At 46.9% G+C, this 18,601-nt stretch overlaps 1 protein-coding gene across 6 annotated transcripts in view; it reads left to right on the top strand.

The window, feature by feature from the left end:
• FAM219A (family with sequence similarity 219 member A) overlaps positions 1-18,601 on the top strand; it is a gene marked incomplete at both ends in the record, with an annotated part of 97,896 nt that overhangs the window by 73,173 nt on the left and 6,122 nt on the right. For 3 of the 6 annotated variants that reach the window (XM_082012866.1, XM_082012865.1, XM_082012864.1), the window contains one exon: positions 16,656-16,750. In XM_082012866.1, coding sequence (XP_081868992.1) covers positions 16,656-16,750 — 95 coding nt within the window. Of the gene's footprint in view, positions 1-16,647; positions 16,751-18,601 lie in introns of all 6 variants that reach the window. The other 3 variants (XM_082012863.1, XM_082012862.1, XM_082012861.1) reach the window with 1 other exon arrangement.

Genomic DNA, 18,601 nt, shown 5'->3' with positions numbered 1-18,601 from the left:
TCTAGGTTGGTTTTTTAAGGGGACTTTGCAGGAAAAGATCATGACCCAGAGACTGGCTGTCACACACAGATTCCTACCTGCTGCATGCCCCCAATAATTATAAGAAAGAACAGAAGAAAAAAAAGTTAATTAATCCTCTTATCCCATGTTTTTTCCCATTTGCATCCCTTGCATTTTTTCTGTAGGACAGGGGAATGGATTTTAAGCAGAGGAAGTTAAAATCCATCCTGGAGAATGAGGTCTACTATTTTAATAACTTGAAAAACACTGTTTTGATCTTCTTATGAGTATTTTAGGGCAGGAGTGGAGGCAATGGGCAGATGTTCAAGACTGTTAAAAGGTGTGGACGTTACACATGAATGAATGCTGGTCTGGAGCAAACTGATACGTTGCCTGTATCCCAGAAGAAATAAATTCTCTTTCATGGTCTTGGAGTTTGGAACAAAAGCTGATTGTTACATCTAACAAGGTTACAGAACAATACTAAAACTTTTCAAAGGCAGGATACAACAAAAAAGTAACTTGTCAGACCTCACAGACAGCTCTGTGAGAGCAGAGGCAGAATCACAGAATTGTGAAAAATTAAGCAGAGAATATTTGCGGTTCTAAAAATGAAGATTCATGAGCACATTTCTTCCAGTCCTTCACCTCAACAAATTATTTAGTTTGGCTTCCTGAGTACTCATCATGTAGCTAATGCTCAAGAGGGCCCTTAGCAGTGGTTAACAAACAGGGCTGTTGAAAGGCTGAGTACTCTGAGCTGTGCTCTGTGGAGGAAATGGGGTTATGTTTGGTGGAAGGAAAGGGTAAGTAGTGGCATGTCCTGATTTGTAAATGGACGCCACTGTAAAACTGGTTCTTTGGGCCAGTCCTTCAAAGACTCTGGGGTTTGCTGCATGTGGATCCCTGTGCCAGTCCAGCAGTGTTGAAGTCACCCAGGTGACTTCAAGTGGTGGCCTTGGTCCTCACAGATTTCCAGAGCAGAGTGCTGCATGGGCACCATCTGCCCAGACACTGACTTTTACTTTGTTCCTTCACTTGGAGACTTTTGGCTTCATTTGGAGACTGTCAGATGCACCTGATACACACAGACTCTCTCAGGGCGATGCCTTGCCAGGTCTGCAGCACCTTGCACTGTCTTTGGTAGGTGTTGGTTGACCTTCATGAAGCGTGTTGCAGATGATCAGATTATGGAGCCAGTGGTGAATCCTAAGTGTGATTTTTCACAGGGTCAGCCAAAGTAAGCAGAGTGCATTTAACACTGCAAATAAAGTAAGAAAACCATACAGTGATTGTCCCAACCACCGAGACCTTTCCAGTGAACGAAGTGTGGTAGGTTTAGTCCCCAAATTTACCTCTCGATGTTACTGGAATTTGCTGTTGCAAAGTGCCCTCACCAGCACAGAAACAGCAAAGGCACTTTGTTGGGGCTCCCATTTATTCCAATTCACTGCTTTTAAACATCAGATTGATGCAAGGTACAGAAGAAAAGACTTTCTGCCTCTGGTTTCCAATAACGTCCTCTCCAGAGGGATGTAGAAGAGCAGTGGCTCTCTGTGCCTTTCCCACCAGACACTGCTGCAGAGGTGATGCTGTCAGAGCTGCTCTGACAGCTTTATCACAGCGTGGTCAGGAGAGGACATGTGGCTTGCCTTCCCTTGTATTTTACTGGACCCTGGAGACCTGGTAGGAAGAAACCTTGTTTCTGTCACTAGGCTGAGCCAATGTGACTTCAGGTGCCCAGAGAACAGATGCAGAGGGTAGAAAAATGCCAGCTTGAGTTGTTTTCCTGTCTCTCATTTTTTATCCCTGTGAGCTCCAAGTCAGGGCACATCCCCTCAATCAGATGGCTTTGCTGATTCTTCCTCTTGTTCCTCCAGTGCACGCGCTGCCCAAGGACACATTCTGTTGAAGACAGCTCAGCAGATCCCGGTGCCCCAAAATTATGGCTTAAGTGCCATCCCTGGAAAGGACAAGGCTGTCAGTCCCTGGGCTTCCTGCACATCTCTACTGGTGCTGACCTGGAGAGAAGTTAAAGGGGTTTTATTCCCCAAAGCTTGGCATTGCCCTTCCGTTCACCTCGCAAGTGTAGCTGTTAGCAGCCACAAAGGCTGGTTGAAAGCAGAGTGTATTTTCTGCGACCCTTTCACTCTGCTCACAGCTTTTCCTGGTCCTTCTAGAGCACTGAGTGTGCCAGCATCAGTGAGGTGGAGAGACTGTCAGGAAATCTGAGTGTTAAAGCTATTTCTGTTTGGGTCTTGGGACACGCCAGGGTCTTTCCAGCATATTTTGCATGAGAAAGAGATTCTGGGCTTGAGAGAGTCACCGAATGTATGTGTGTATGCACACCATGGCTCCTTCATCCTCCTTGCCCTTGCTTGAACTTCTTGTCTCCCACTCCACATCTCCTGCATGGAGATACAACTCAGGATATCTCAGGACAGATAATCCCATCACCCCTTATTTTTTGTCCCTAGGGTAATTTGAGATACAGTATGACCTAAAAGTTGCTGATGCTTGTATGCTGACAAATAATGAGGCAAAAAAGGTGATGGTTGATACTACTAGCCCTGCATACAGTTGGTTGGCAACAGAAATCTGTGTTCTTGATTCAAAACAGATTATGAATAGGAAAATTAGTTTCTTTAGAAAAATGCAAAAAGACAAACAAAGCAAGCTTGTATATCTGCAGAGGCGCTCTGAAATCTCACCAAACCTTAACAAAACCCTACTCTTCACGTGTTTTGCTCTCAATTGGAGACTGTAGGGTTTTGTTCCTTGCACATGCTGCTGCCTGCACCATTGGCAGATGTGAGGTGCCCAGCCAGCATCTCCCTGCTTCGTTTTCCCTCCCCTTCACCTCTCCCTGTCCACCCAGCAGCACCACCTGGCTCAAGGGAGGGCAGGTCATTTCTTATAAAGCCCTTAAAAAGGGATTGGAATTAGCACAGACTCTGGCAAAGTTTTTATTAGGGGAAAAAAGCTGACCCTTCTCACTCCACTTTTTCATTATTAAATTCAATCCGTTTTCGCTGTGCTTAAGTATCTGTGTTAACAAGTTAAAGCCTGTTGTAAATCTTAATTATTGAAAGATAATTCAAACTGAAGTTGGAACCAAGAGGAACTATACATCACTGAAACACCTACCACTTTAGCTGCTTGCACTCTTTACACACAGTCTGTTTTCTGTCTTAATTTCCTCAGGCAAGGAACTACATGTCTTCTATACATACTCACTAGTCCCTTAGCACTACTGCAATAAAGCCTTGCTTGCTGAGACCCTCAGGCTCTTTCCTCTTTTCTTCTACTCTTACAGCTCTTGGTTCTTCTCATCTCACCTCCAGCTCCAGTCAGGCACCCAAACAGATAGCTGTACAACAGTAAGCCTTATGTTTTATGCAGTTGGTGATTTTAGCTCACAAATATGTGCATGCCAAGTGAAACTGAACACGTGTGCACTGTGGCCCAACACAAACCTGACCCAGGCATGCAAGGAGCACAGAAACTATGATAATTCTTGTATTGCTTTTGCTTGTCTCCTCCCCTTTCTCTTAGAAGTACTGTAGAAAATCCATAGCTAATGGTCTTTTGATAAGCAAATCCAAGCTGGGATTTTTCTTCGCTTCAGTGCATACAGCTGGTCATCAAGGAGGGAGGTAAAAATGTTGGTCTGCCAGAATTTCTGCCTCACCGGGTCTTTTAGGAGGGTGGGTCTGATAGCGGGGACTCAGCAGCTGCAGTATTGCCAGCAATCTCATTGTAGTGCTACGGTGTGAAACCTCTCCTGCGTGCTGCCTGGGGGAGGTGGTCTCATTTGCCAGTCCATGTGATCTCATCAGACCTTTAGCTTCGGCAAGACGTAAGAGCGCGAGTCTTTGCAAGATTAGTAACATGTGGAGTGAGATGTGGGCTCCAACAGAGTCCAGGTTATACCTGCCTCCCCTTCACCTAGACTCCCTTTACAGTCCCCCCAAAAGCAATGTGAAACCTTGCTCCGGCCAGCAGTGCTGTAGCACCCATCCTCTCTCCTTCGGGGCTGCCTGTGGTCCGGCAGCGAGCGGCGCTGTGACGGCAGTGCCATAACCACAGCCCTGAATGGCCACACCAGCCCCTGACAGCTTGTGTTCATAAACCGCTTCTGAGCGTCGCTGCTCCGCGTGCTGCCCTGGCAAAGGGTGACAAAGATGCAAGGATACATCAGCATTAAACTACTAAACCGTGTTTCGTTGTCATCGGAGTGCTATATTAAGAGCTGTCATCATCTTTACCCTTTACCTGTGCGTTACTGCTGTCTTTGGCGTACGTCAGGCTTTCCCCGAGTGCCTTTCAGCTCTCCTTGTTGCCAGAACTGCTGCTCCTTTGACAGAGGCTTCAGCTCAGCAGCACACACATCTGATCTCCGGCTGCAGGGCTCTGCAGTTTGGGATGATGTCTCTCACCTCCTAGCCTTGCTTCCCCTCCTGCAGCACTCAAAGCAGCTGCAGCCAGCAACCTTGTCTTCCATCTTGTCTTTCAAGCCCCTTTCTCAGGGGTTTCACAGGGACATAAGTGTTCTCTGGCCAGTCCTGTTTGCCATTTGAGGCATGGCTGTGTTTTGCCACCAGTCCCTTTGTGAGCTGGGAGGAAAAGGCAGCAGCCAAACCCTCAGCCCTGCACCTGGAAGGAGGAGGACATTAAGGAACATAAAATAGCTGTCAATGGCATCCTACCATCCCCTCTACTGGCTAACACCGACAAATTGCAGCCCTACCTAAGAAAGGAGACAGGGGATCCCTTGAGGACGGGAAGAAATTTAATCATTTGTGATAGTTTGGGACTAATCCATGAACGCAATTCTGATTTCTCTACCAAAGCAGGGTCCAAGCTGGAGGAGGAAGGCAGCAGTATCCTTCTCCTTCTGCCGAGGCACCCGACAAGGAACAGATCGCAGCACCCAGTGAGCCCTATCCTTCGGAGCATGCAGCAAAGGACAAAGCCAGATATGAAGCCATGAGCTTTCACTAAACTCGTTGCAAAGAGAAAGAGGAAAGGAGTTCCTGCTCCTCCCTGGAGCAGGCCACCCACCCAAATCCAGATGAGTGCAGCATGGATATCAAAATGACAGGCTAGGCTCTTTGAAACTGTACTTGCGAGGTCTGCAGCTGCCCTAGATAAACCCTGCCTGCCTGTCTCCACACCGTCTCGCAAGACTTCACAAGAGAGGAGCAGGAGTCTTTGAGCTCACCAGGTATAACAACGAGGCTGCAACGCCAAGCTGTCCCCAGGGGCCACCATGCCCCAGTGATCTGGCAACAGCCCGAGGTGCCACCCAGATAGCTTTCGCAAAGTACTTCTGCAGCAGGAGAGAGAAGTGTTGGGGCATGCTGCACACAAGGGCTCACACAGGTCCCCGACACCGCTCCAAGAGGAAATGTATTAAATGAGGGGCCACTATCCCTCTGAAATATAATTCCTGCCAACCTAATTAATGAAAGCTTAATCACCAGATTGGTTAATCATAAACTTATTAAATAACTAATTGAGCTTTAAGGTTGTTTGGCAAATTTCCAGACAATGTCCGTCTCGCTAAGGGAGAGATAGGTCAGTTAAGGGAGCAGGTTTGCTGTGCAGGACGGCTCACTGGCTGAGCCGCTGCTGATCCAAGTACCAGGGACTGGGGCTGATAAATTGAATAGCAGGAAGAGGCACCCTGGGCTGTACATATCCTGTTCTCCCATAGAGATTCATAGCAAACAGGCAATTCATCTAGTTAAACAATGCCTGAAAGTCCTCTTCTAGGGAGCAGAGTATTCAGAGAGTGACATGCTAAGCTCATAACACTTTCTTGCCCTTTCCAGGGAAGAAAGCAGTAGGTATCATACTGGCAGAGCAGGAATTTCTCAAGCATGCTGGGGTGACGAATATCCATCCATTCAGCATGTTAACCAGCCTGGTTGCCTTTCTCCATCTGCTTTCAGTTTATTAGAAAATACAGAATTTTGTTTCAAATGCATAGGGCTGTAGAAACCCAATGCGGCAGATGTTAAAAAAGAATGGATTGAATATATGACATTTTGCTGGTAAATCAAAGCCAGAAACATGGCTGGGACTGTCAGCTGCAGTCCAGTCTGGGAACGAGAAAAGTCCAAGGGTCCTTTCCAAGCAGGATGCTGGAGTCAGCGAGCTGTGAATCCCTTCCAAGTTCACGTGCTGCCTGTGGCATTAGCACTTCTGTCCTTTTTGTTTTGGATACTAGACAGGAACTCAACAAGTCATTCCAAGCAGTGGTATCTGCCCACCAGTGAAAGCTTTCCTAATTACAACATACTAAAAATAAATTATATCTGTAGTTTATATAGGCTATAAAATGCCTGCTCTCTGCCATAAACCACTCATTTAGTGTGTATTTTAGACTCATGCAAGCATGGACATTTGACTAAGTATGTACGCAGTTCAAGCCTACTCATGTCAGACTCTGTTCAGGTGGTTTTTATACAAATGCACTATATTATGATCTCCTGTGTAACTGAAGGCTGTGAGTATTCAGCTAAGCAAGTTTGTTACTGTCTTAAATACACATCACACTTACTACATGCCTCAGTAACCTTAATGCTTCCTCACAGGACATCAGGACCCATAGCAAATGTGATGTGGGTACTAGTATTAACTCTGTTTATCTGGTAGATTATGCCTTTAGCATAAGCAATGCTTTAAGTGAAGAGAACTATTTAAATTAAGAGAGTTAAATTGCCCTTAATAGATTCTTTTTTTTTTTTTTTTTTTCATCTGCTAACCATACAGCAGGGTCAAGCAAATGGCTTTGACTTCAACTTGTGTTCAGTTGAGTAGAAATTATGAGGGGGCATTTGCCAAAGTTCTTCACAGGTGGAATAACTTAATTCTCTCTGTCCCTTTAAAATATGTTAAGGGAGAGAGTAGCTCAGTTTTATGGATTATGTTTTGTAGAGTTCAGTTCATAAAACGAAACTTTTTAGCTGGGCTTGTCAGGATGCAAACACTTCTCCAGATATCTAACTTTGTTCTTCTGGCTGGCAGGAAAAATATTCTTTGAAAAGTACATGAAAATACCAAATAAATCCCTTTCTGAAGGTAAATGCAAAAAAAAACCAAAACCAAAAATTAAATAGGACTGATGCGGTTCATATATTCCAGTTTTGACAGTGATAAATTAAATCTTTATATGCAGTATTTTGCAGCCATTAGGAATAAAAGTCTCAATCCTTAAAAATTAAGTGAAAAAGCACAGGCTGAATCACAAAAAAATGCCATGGTGAGCTGGGAGCTGTGACAGTACATGGCTTTGAAATCGGTACAGAAAGATGCTCAAAGATGAAGAGAGATGAATTGCTGCCTGCTGCTACCTAGTCGCAACCTGTCTATATAAAATGGCTGCAGAGACAACTCAGGCAGAGGACTGGGAGCCAGGAATCCCGGTTCTCTGCTCCCCTGCTGCCACAGATGCTTTACGTGACTTTAAGGTAAAACAACTAAATAGTTTCTCCCAGCAGTAACATACAACTTGCTGTTTTGCAACGATGATTCACAATTATGTCGTGCCATGAAGAGGTAAAATGCTCTGTGTTCAAAATAGTAATTTTTTCTCCTATAGCTAACTGCACTGAATGCCCTGCTCTCCTATGTGTCAAAGCCCAATAGTGGTTATAAACAGAGAAGTTGTTCCTTCCTATAATCATATGAGGGTCACATAAATGAGCTTGGGGGCTGGGATAGTGTGGCGAGGGGACAGGGACATGCTGCTGGAACGTAAAGCCACTTTTGGAGATGCTTGTTCTGTAGGTAGATGATAGCTTTGGTCGGGACAGGAGCACTCATGTACCTGTCTTCCTCTGCGCTAAGGAATAGCATGGTGCTTCAGCTTGGTGTGTGTTTTCTGAAGGGAAACACAAAAAATAACATCAGCCAAGCCATCAGAAACCTCTCTCTAACTTGTGCAGGCAGCACTCCAGGTGAGCGTTACCCCAGAATGAGCCCTGCGGTGCGGCGCACACAGTGCTCTGACTGCTTGTTGTAGTAGCTCCCATGAGAGAAATTAAGAGCTACATCTTTGAATAAGAGATGCAGACATTGTCTTTGTACTCCCTAGGGTGTTCACGAGTTCTTTGTCTGGTCAGGCCTTCTTGGGATCTGAAAGGAGCTTAAAACCACTCAGAGCCCATTGGTGTTTGTGCCAGCTCTCAGCCATGCCAAAGGGACAGAGCAACAGCCAGATCGACAAAACAGAGGGAAATGCAGCTACCTGGATGTTTAAAACCTGGTCCAAGAGGGAACTTGCAAGACAGATTTACACGCCTGCTCTTGCTAGCCAGTTCTCAATTAGACGTAGTTCACTAATTTCCCCAAGTTTGGCTGGGTCAGCAAAAATAACATACTGTGTCTTGCCCCAGTTGGTAGTTGGATGACAGCTGTTTGACCCTTGCTTATCTGAACAGTCTTTTCTGAAGCTGGGTGAAACAATCCTGATTCGGATGGCCTGTCCTGAATAATCAACGCTGACGCCCAGAACTTACCAGCTTGAAACTGTATTCCCTGTATTCAGAGCAGAGGGCTGGCCGCAGACAGATCCTTTTTGTTTCTGCTACCCCTGTTTAGTAAAATTTGCTTTTCTTTTGCCTTTCTTTGCGATGCAGGGAGGCGCAACCATCAGCTGCGCTAATGCCACCCACACGGTCACACTTACACTCTCCAAATCTCCCCAGGGAGCACAGCCCTCACCAGGATCAGCGTGGCCCTGGCACACAGCTTTCTTATTCGTCCTTTTCTATACAGCCTGCAGGCAAAGCCCCTATTGATGTACTTACCCTCAAATCTCTCCAAGAAGTGACACAGTCTTCCCTGACAAATACTCTCTGTCAGAGGGGAAAGTTAGTGGAGGTTTCAGTGTTAACTAGGTGCATCCTAATGTCCCCGAGCTAAATGATGCAAGTGAGCTGAAACCAGGACTTGGACTCGAAGTGGAAGCTGTAGTCAGCACTTCATTGTTTCTCCCTCCATTTGCTCACAACTCTGTTCATCATTCAGCGGGATCTGAAGAGACAGATTAATTTTATTTACTGTGTAATTTAAATTCTCAGCTTGCCTGGGAAGGTAGGGGAACCATCAGGGAATCGCTGCAGTCGTCAGCCTCTGAAACGGTTTGGCTGACTGTGGGGGACAGAGAGGCAAATACATCCCAAAATCTCATCTCATAGACCTTGAAGATAGAAAAATACAACTCCATCACAGCGGATTAATTTCTTTTTGTCTTCCCACTGCAGTAAATCGCGTGGACCCACACAGCACTGTCCCCATACCAGGAAGCTCTGTCTCCTCCTGGTCAGGCAGGTTCACAAGCAATTGAGTTAGCAAGGTCCAGCCGGTGGCTCTCAGCAAAGAGGTAGGAGCAGTCAGCATCCACGTGCTTCTGACCCACAGTGCAAAGGAAGCAAAATCAGCCTTGTCTGCCACTGAGTGGTATTTGTGCCAATCAGGCTGCCTCACTTGAGGGGGATGCACGTAGTTGAGCAAGGTGGCAGTGAGAGGCGATGGCATCCTAAACCACTCCACCCACCACTGTCTGACCATAGCCAGCGTCACTCACTACCTTGGGACAAATGGGAACCACTGATTTGGGGGGGATCTGACCCTCTAAATAGCAATTCAGCATAGTACAGGGTGATGTTCACCAAATTCCTGGGTTGTCTGCTTTGCCTGATACTGCAAAAGGAGCAGTTCTGCAGGAGACTGAAGCATATGGCTACTTTTCTCATTTCTGGTTTGGGGCAGAGTGTAGGCAAAACCAATGCCCCCCACATAGCAACAAGTACCAAAGAAGCTGTTCAGCATTTCATTTTTAAAAAGCAGGAAACATTATTAACATTGGCTATGATTTCATTTAAACACTGAAACCAGTGGAGTAATTGTAAGGATTTATTCAAGTCTGATTTTTAACGTGGACACATTCATGTTAAGTCCATTCTGCTTCACATGCTCCATTAATATTTTCCCACATCATAAAGTAGCTGGACACATCCAACCAGCTGAACAGGTGACCATTCTAAATTGCACTAAGTAATACAACAGTGCTTGAAATGATTTATTAGGGCTGTAGCTCTTCCCAGTGGCAAGGAGAGGGTTCAGCCCCTCTTGACTTAGATGTGACTTTCTCTAACAGAGGTTCCCTGTGGGACTGTGCTTCATTTGTGAGCATGTAGTTATTTGCCCATCCTCTGACACATCCTAAATCAGGCAGGTGAAAGCATACCAGGGCAGGGGTGGTTTGCTGAGTGCTTAGCATGCTGGAGCACATCTTACTGAGGACCTTTGCATGCAGCTATAATATGAGACCGTTGCCAGACAGGACACAAGGCTGGGCCATTTATGGTCCTGGATGTATGGTCCTGAAATGCAGCGTGCATTTCCTTTGCTTCTTTATACTTAGGTGTTACTCCTGCCTTACTGAAAGCTCCATGGGCTTCTTTGGCTGTTGTCTTGTCTCCAGTAGAGCTTACCTTCACAGAATCATAGAGTCAGAGAATCATTAAGGTTGGAAAGGACCTTCAAGATCATCATGTCCAACCATCAACCCAACACCACCATGCCCCCTAAACTATGTCCCAAAGCACCACATCCACACGTTTTCTGAACACTTCCAGTGATGGTGACTCCGCTACCTCCCTGGGCAGCCTGTTCCAATGCTTGACCACTCTCTTGGTGAAGCAGCCCTTGGAGCAGATGCTGAATGGCTCAGATGGGGTCAGACAAGCAGAATAGGCTAGTGTGAGGCTAGCACAAAGGTGGCAGCTTGTTTGTTGAGCAGATTAGTTTTCTTTCTTTAAATGATTTTAACATCATAAGAGGACAAAGTGTCTTAAAGATGAAGTGTCAAGGTAGACAAGAAAGGAGGGGTGAGATGTGATGTGATTGGCAGGTCCAGTCAAAAGGCTGTCCCACATGCTGTTCAGAGCAGTATAGTGGTGTGAAAAGGATCCTGGCCCCCCTGCTAACATACACACACACGAACATATACATACATATACACATGCCACTCAATGCGTTCCTCTTCTGACACAATGTCCAGGATTAGCTTAAGTGGAACTAGTGCAGACAAATTCCCCAGTGGGACAGGCTGACAGCACAGCTGTCTGTGTTCTCCAAGCTCTCCACTGAAACAGAAGCTAATGCTGCTTTGCTGCACTCAAGCATGGAGCCAGGTAGACTACCTGCAGTGGGCTGACCCTGGCTAGGTGCCAGGTGCCCACCAAAGCTACTCTATCACTTCCCACTTCAGCTGGACAGGGGAAAGTATAGTAAGAAGCTTGTGGGTCAAGGTAAGGACAGGGAGAGATCATTCACCAATTACTGTCACAGGCAAAACAGACTCAGCTTGGGGAAATTAGCTTAATTTATTGCCAATCAAATCAGAGTAGGATAATAAGAAATAAAACCAAATCTTAAAACACCTTCCCCCCACCCCTCCCTTCTTCCCAGGCTCAACTTCACTCCCGATTTCTCTCCCCGCCCCGCCCTGAGCAGCGCAGGGGAATGGGGGTTGTTGTCAGTCCATCACATGTTGTCTCTGCCGCTCCTTCCTCCTCAGGGAGAGGAATCCTCACATTCTGCCCCTGCTCCAGCGTGGGGTCCCTCCCACGGGAGACCGTCCTCCATGAACTTCTCCAGCGTGAGTCCTTCCCACAGGCTGCAGTTCTTCACGAGCTGCTCCAGCCTGGGTCCCCCCACGGGTGCTATCCTTCAGGAACAGGCTGCTCCAGCCTGGGTCCCCCCACGGGTGCCATCCTTCAGGAACAGGCTGCTCCAGCCCGGGTCCCCCCACGGGTGCCGTCCTTCAGGAACAGAATGCTCCAGCCTGGGCCCCGTGGGGTCCCAGGTCCTGCCAGCAAACCTGCTCCAGCCGGGGCTCCTCTCTCTCCCCACGGGGCCACAGGCCCTGCCAGGAGCCGGCCCCAGCGCGGGCTGCCCACGGGGTCACGGCCTCCGGGCATCCCCCTGCTCCGGCGTGGGGCCTCCCTGGGTGCGGGTGGAGATCTGCTCCCCCGTGGAGCTCCATGGCCGCGAGGGCACAGCCGGCCTCCCCACGGGCTTCCCCCGGGGCTGCCGGGGACCCTCTGCCCCGGCGCCTGGAGCCCCTCCTGCCCCTCCTGCTCTGGGCTGGGGCCTGCAGGGCTGCTCCTCTCACATGTTCTCACTCCTCTCTCTGGCCGCAATTGTGCATGTTTTTCCCCCTTTTTAACTCTGTTCCCCCAGAGGCACTGCCACCATCGCTGATGGGCTCGGCCTTGGCCAGCAGCGGGTCCCTCTTGGAGTTGGCTGGCACTGGCTCTAGTAGAACACAGGGGAAGCTTCTATCAGCTTCTCACAGAAGCCACCCCTGTAGCCTCACCACCACTAAAACCTTGCCATGAAAACCCAATACGTTACCCAACACAGGAACCCTGCTAATGATCAGGAAGGGTCTTCAGACTCCTAATTGAGCATACTTCTTAACGTCAAAGGCACATGCAGGCTGCTTCATGCCTTCCCAACCTCCTCTGCTCTATCCTGCTTCTTCAAAGAAGTGTCTGTGTGGAAAATCAATGAAAAGCCAGCAGGAACTGGGATTTGGTTAAAGCTGTCTCTTACTCCAGCTGTACCGGCCCTGCTGGTATTGCAAACGATTGCCTGTTGGCTCTGCAGGCCATCACACCTGTACTTGCAGGGTGCTCAGTCACCCACAACCGTGTCATGGGAGGGGGGATGACAAACCGCAAGTGTGAGTCTTTCACTAGGTACAGTGGTAAAAAGTAGAACAGCCAAGTGAAATGAAAGCTAAACAACTTATTTCAAATACTTGCAAATGCCACGTAAAGAGCATTGTTGGAGCTCTGCTGTTATACTGCTCTTTTACCAAACAGTAATTAGTGATTTCTCTGAAGTAGCTGGGGAGCAGCCTTGTTTCATTCTGGCTTCTCCACATCCAAATCTCTGTCCTTCAGTTTGTATCTCTGCTGCATTAGCTTTTCATTGATAATCCAACAGCAAACTCACCAGACACAAAATAACCAGTGGCTGGAAATCAGAGTCTTCTGGTTTTTGTTTGTTCTTGTATGTCCCATTTTCTCTCTATTTGGCAGGAGTACCTGTTAACACTTCCTCGTTCTTCCAGTGCCCAAGAGTTGCCCAGAACTAGGCAGTTTTGTAAGGTCAGCATCAGTTTTCCAGCAAGCTGCATTGCTCTTCCTGGAAGTTCATTGCACATACTGGAATGCTGCAGGCAGCACAGGCAGTCACGGACATGGAAACCATAGCCAGCACCAGAAACCACCAAGTGCTGAGGACGAGCTATGCCCATGCCCTCTGGTGGGACCACGCCCTCAATGTCTCAAGCTAAGCAGCGACCTTGAGGTTGTGGGAGACGTTTGGGGAACACAGGTCTCATCTAAGTCCAATGGGGAATACTTGACTACCACATCAGAGAATCTGGGATGACTCTGAAGGAAAGAGCATCTTAGCTTTTCATTCCCTGAGAATTCCCCAGGTGCATAGTTGTGAGGTTTCACACAAAGGTTAGCACAGCTGGGACAGAGAAGGGTTGTGATCTTAGGATTCATGCTCTTGTGGGTCAGACATCAGCCAATATTGGGCCAACCTTTAAAGAAAAATGCTATTTACTTATCAAGGCTAGGTTGTGGTCCCTTCTCTCACCTTGTCTTTACTGTGCTGCTTATGTGTCTGATCGCAGATTCCATGGGAACTACTTTAATTTGTGAAATTAGAGTTTGTGAAAATGTTGGACCCTGAAAATAATATATTCAGAAGTCAGTCAAATTTCTAAAAAAAAACTCAGGTATTTAGTTTGAGAACCTGGCCTTCAAACAAACATCTGGGAGTGAAAACCAGATGAGCTGGAAGCCAGGTGAAAGAGCTCACTACCTAAAAATAGAATTCACAAACTCCACCTGTTATACCAGAAGGGAGCACTGCACAAAAAATGAGCACTGAAAACCTCCTTCCCCCATTCTGATGGACCTGATGGTTGGTGTGTGAGGCTGGAATTTATGGCCCAGAATTACCACAAGAGATTGGCACCCAAAAGCTCCCTCGTGTGATAGTGGAAGTAATAGCAGTTCATAACACTTGTAAGGCTCAAATACCAGTTTTTTTTTGCCTCAAAGCCTGACGTGACCCATGCACATCTCCGCCAGCTTCCAGGAGGTTATCCTAACACACCAGGGCTGAGTAGGCCTCCCATTCCCCTGGAAGTCATCACATTTTGGCCACCAGGGACTCAGGATTCATAGCATCCAAGAGGGAGATGAACTGTTGATTCATGCTTAAGAAATTTGGCTGGGAACACAGGCATGGATGTTCCTACCACACTTACTACTTGGGATTGTTCACTCCAAGCCACTAAATAAATGAAAGAAGGGGTTAAACAGGAAATCTCGTACCATTCAGACCCACACGCTGCAATAGGACTCAATAACAACATAGAAATAGTCATGAAGAGACCTACCAGAAGAAAAAGACACTTAGCAAAAGTCCAGATTCATAGCCAAATGAGTAATCGGAGTTGGAGAAGAGCGTTAGTGCTTGTATGGAGCCATTGATAGAAGGCAAAGAGCACAGGTCCATTTAAGAGGCTGAGGCAGGCCTTAACCGCCTTGACATAAAATTAAACCTTGTTTCTAAGTCAGGTGCCTTTTGTGAATTATACAGCCTCTTAAAGTATTGGCAGCTTGTCTCAGTGCTGTGTATTTGTAGTCAGTGCTGGAGCTTCTGGTGTAGATGGGTGGAAGTTGGGTTCTCTTTAGGGTTGTAAACATTTGCCTCCATAAAACCCTGCTTTATCCTTCTGTGTCTGAATAGGAAAATTCATGTGGCCTGCCTTTAATTCTAGAGACAGAGATAACCAATGCATTTGCACCTTCCAGTCCTGAGAAGTTAGTCTGATTTAAGGTTTTGACTTCGATCCTGTATCAGTCTCTTTGTTGCTCATGCCAGAGAGAGTTATTAATCTAATCCTTTCCCTGCCAAGTTCAATGAGCATTTATTGACCTCTGCTGTCAACAGGAGCAGGGCTAAGCAGTGTTTGTAGGCGTACATACTCTTCTCTGCAGGTTCCTCAGCCACGTTCATCACCACGATCTCTAGGCATCTCTGCTGATTATTTGTCCCTCAAAAAAGGCAGCCTTGGACACATGTCCCCCTGCTCTTACCTCTGTGAAAGGGACAGAGTTGTCCCATGTTGTGCTTGCACACCCTGATAGGCACGCTGCTTTTCCGCGACAAGTGTGAAAAGGTGCTTTTCTCTCCAAGGGGAATAAAATCTGCAAGAGAAAAATGTATCAGCACATTTCGCAGACCACAGGGGAAGCAGAAGCAAAACGAATTCACTATTCAGGTTCCCCAGCAAGCAGTCTGGTAAACCCCTATTATTCAGGCATGCCACAAAAATAGTTCCCAACATTTTCTCACACTCTGGAGAATGTTTTTAGCCACTCCATTTCCTGCCTTACTGGCCCCACGCTCAGCTTTTCCCTACAAGCCTTGCCTGGCATTGCAGGATGAGAGTGGGTCAGTTAGTTAGCCACTCAACTTCTGCAGCTAGTTGCTAACTCAACCCAACTAATTTCCCACAAGAAACAAGGACAGACTTTGAATCAGAAATAGCAGTTTATATGAAAACCTATCATCCATGGGCTCCTATCCTTGCTGGAGGCAGGGCGCACAGACATTGCATACCTGCAGGAAGCTTATTTAGGACCTGAATTCTAGTTGTGATCCTGTGGTGAGAAGTGATTAAGAGAAATAGTCTCTCCTAAAGGAGAAGCTAATTTAAATCCCCTCTTGCACTGAATACATAAAGAAAGCTTGAGGTACTGTCCACCTTTTAAGGTATATTTCAGCAGCGAATACAACACGCTCTGAAAATTTAAGCAAACGATATGCTGTTTAAAAATACAGCTGCAAAATGTTTCACTTTTTTTTTTAAATGAAGAAAGCAAGCTCCCAAGAATCAATGTGAGATATAAGAGAAAGACACATGGGGGACATCACAGGTTGCCGGGAGAAGGAGCAGGGAAGGCAGCAACACTTTCTGCAGTAGGGTGTGTTAGTCTGGCGAGTTGCCATCTAGGGAAACAGTAATAGCTCAGGCCTGGTGTCAAGCTAGGCTGGACTAACACTAAATGATGGTGCTGCTTTGATGCAGACACTTTTCTATCCCCACTGAGCCCCTCAGCAGCAGCCTCAATAGGAGGAGAAAAGATAGAAGGATAAATTCCCTTGCGCCGCACAAAGCACAGTCTTAGGGTCCATGCAGCACCTGGGTGCAGAGAGAGACAAGGTCTCTGCCCTTTCTCTGCCTCAGCTGGGTCTCATCCAGGAGCTCTGTGACCATCTTAGTGTGGCGTTGTCAACAAGCGGCTGTGAGTCAAGGTACATTGTTTTAGCTCCTGGTAACCTTGGAGGCAATGGGACACGGCTCATCCAGCCTTTGCAGTGTCCCTCCTTGGGAGATGGAGACCTCATGTCCTTTGCTATTAATTCTGCTATGCCTTTTGCTGCTATCAAATCTGTTTCTGCAGCTGTATGGTGGCCAGCCAGGCTGTTGCCCTAATTCTGCTTTTCCCTTTTGTATCCAATATGCAGAGAAGCAGAGGGAGCTGGCTCGGAAGGGCTCTCTGAAGAATGGCAACATGGGAAGCCCAGTTAATCAGCAGCCCAAGAAGAACAACGTGATGGCACGAACAAGGTAAAGGACTGGAAAAGCACTCAACTGTGCTCTAAGCTGCAATCCCTAATGGCCTGAGGGTGGGCAAGGATGATGTTCATTGCCATTCGCCTACTGCCAAACACGCTGTGAGAGCAGTGATGGCCCTTCCCGGAGCTGGCTAGGCCCAATTGCTCTGTGCTATATTGCATCCCACCCCCTGGGGAGATGCAGGACAGGGTGATGGTGAGATGGTGGAGCTCAGGACCAGTGACAGTGCAGCCTGCAGGAGGGAGAGGCAGCCCAGCCTGCTCGAAATCAGCGGTTTGGTACAGCTGTCTTGCATATTCTGGGTAACCTCATGTAACACATAATCCTGCCACCGGGAGAGGTACAATGCTGCTTCATGTAACACAAACTGGTTTAGAGCTTAGTTCTTCCTTGGCTGCTTTTATCGCAGTAGTTCCCTGCTCCTTTTTGATGATGACCCCTTCCCCATACTGATTGACTTAATGAAGACTTGTAAATAATTCATCTCTTTGTGCATTGCTATACACCTCCGCACTTTGAACAGCATGGTCATACTTTGCTGGAGCTGCTTTGGCACATCTATGTATGACAATATCAGACAGTGCTACAAACTGCTGTAAACAAAGATTTCCTAGCTGAATATTTTCTTTTAGAGTATTTCTATTTTTCTTCATGCAACCTTCAGTACACCAATGTATTACTTACCTGCATTCAGGAAGCAGGAACCCCCCTGAGCCCACAGGATTGCACGCTTTGCATGCTACTAGAAAGGTGGCAGTTTTTAGTGGAGGACCTCACTTAAAATGACAGAAGAATCTGCATGAACGCTGGGTGTTTACTGATGAATGGGAAAATTGCATAGATTACCATGTATTAAGTAGAACAGGAGCTGCAGGTCAGAGCCTCTTTGTATGCAACACATCTGACAGATGAGTTTCCTTGTTCACATTAATTCCCAACACCCCAAATAGTAGTCATAAATCATGTCAGGACTTTGTCAAGTTTTATTTGTAAGCCCCTGCAATGTTGGTGGAATACACTGCATTGCTCCCTGCTCTGTGTTTGTGTTGCTGAGACCATATAAAGGAGCCAGCCTCTTCAAGACAGCAAGAAATTCAGCAAATGCTCTCAGTTGGGTTTTCCACACTCATTGTTCCTCCTTGTCTTCCAAACACAAGCTGGAAAGACTTGGTTTCTTTTGGCAATAGGCTGCAGCTAGCTTCCTGAGAGGAATGGCGGCAGATTTGCTGCTTAAGATTTAGAAACACTGAAATTAGCAAAGGAAGATGTAAGGGAGAGAAGGTGGGCTAAGTACAGGTGCCTACCTGTAAAATTGGTGACTTCTGCTTGGAGAAGTGGTTGTTTCTGAGCCACTGGTGGAAAGAAGAGTGATCTGAGTGGGGAAGAGCAGAGCAGTGGCACCTATTGACAAAAGCTTTCAAACAGCCAGGTCAGCTTTATTCCATTTGTGGACATCTGAGCACTGTTCAGAGGACTTGTGGACTCCTCCACAGCCAAGCATAGCCTGCTGGCAGTAGACTTGCTTTTCTTAGTTACTTTTCACACAGCTTTTAGAAGCGTCCCTTGGGATCTGCAAAACAGAGGTTTGCAGCCATTGTTTTAGTAGCCAATATAGCTAACCTGCATTGTTCCCATATGACTGGGAGGTGTCTGGTAGAGGGTCTCACCGGCCCAAGTCCCTTCATCCCCCAGCTCCATTGGCTTTCTGGAAACCAAGGTACACCACAAGCACAACCCTAGTAATACCTCAGAATGGTTCAGTCTGCCCACAAACAGAGCAACCCCAGGAAGGCGGAAATGCCACAGCTTGTTCAAGCAGCTTCTTTTCACAGTGTAACAGCT

The sequence above is a fragment of the Phaethon aethereus genome (genome assembly GCF_964289735.1).
Source record: "Phaethon aethereus genome assembly, chromosome: Z".
Lineage (NCBI taxonomy): Eukaryota > Metazoa > Chordata > Aves > Phaethontiformes > Phaethontidae > Phaethon > Phaethon aethereus.
This window is presented reverse-complemented; position numbering and strand designations above follow the sequence as displayed.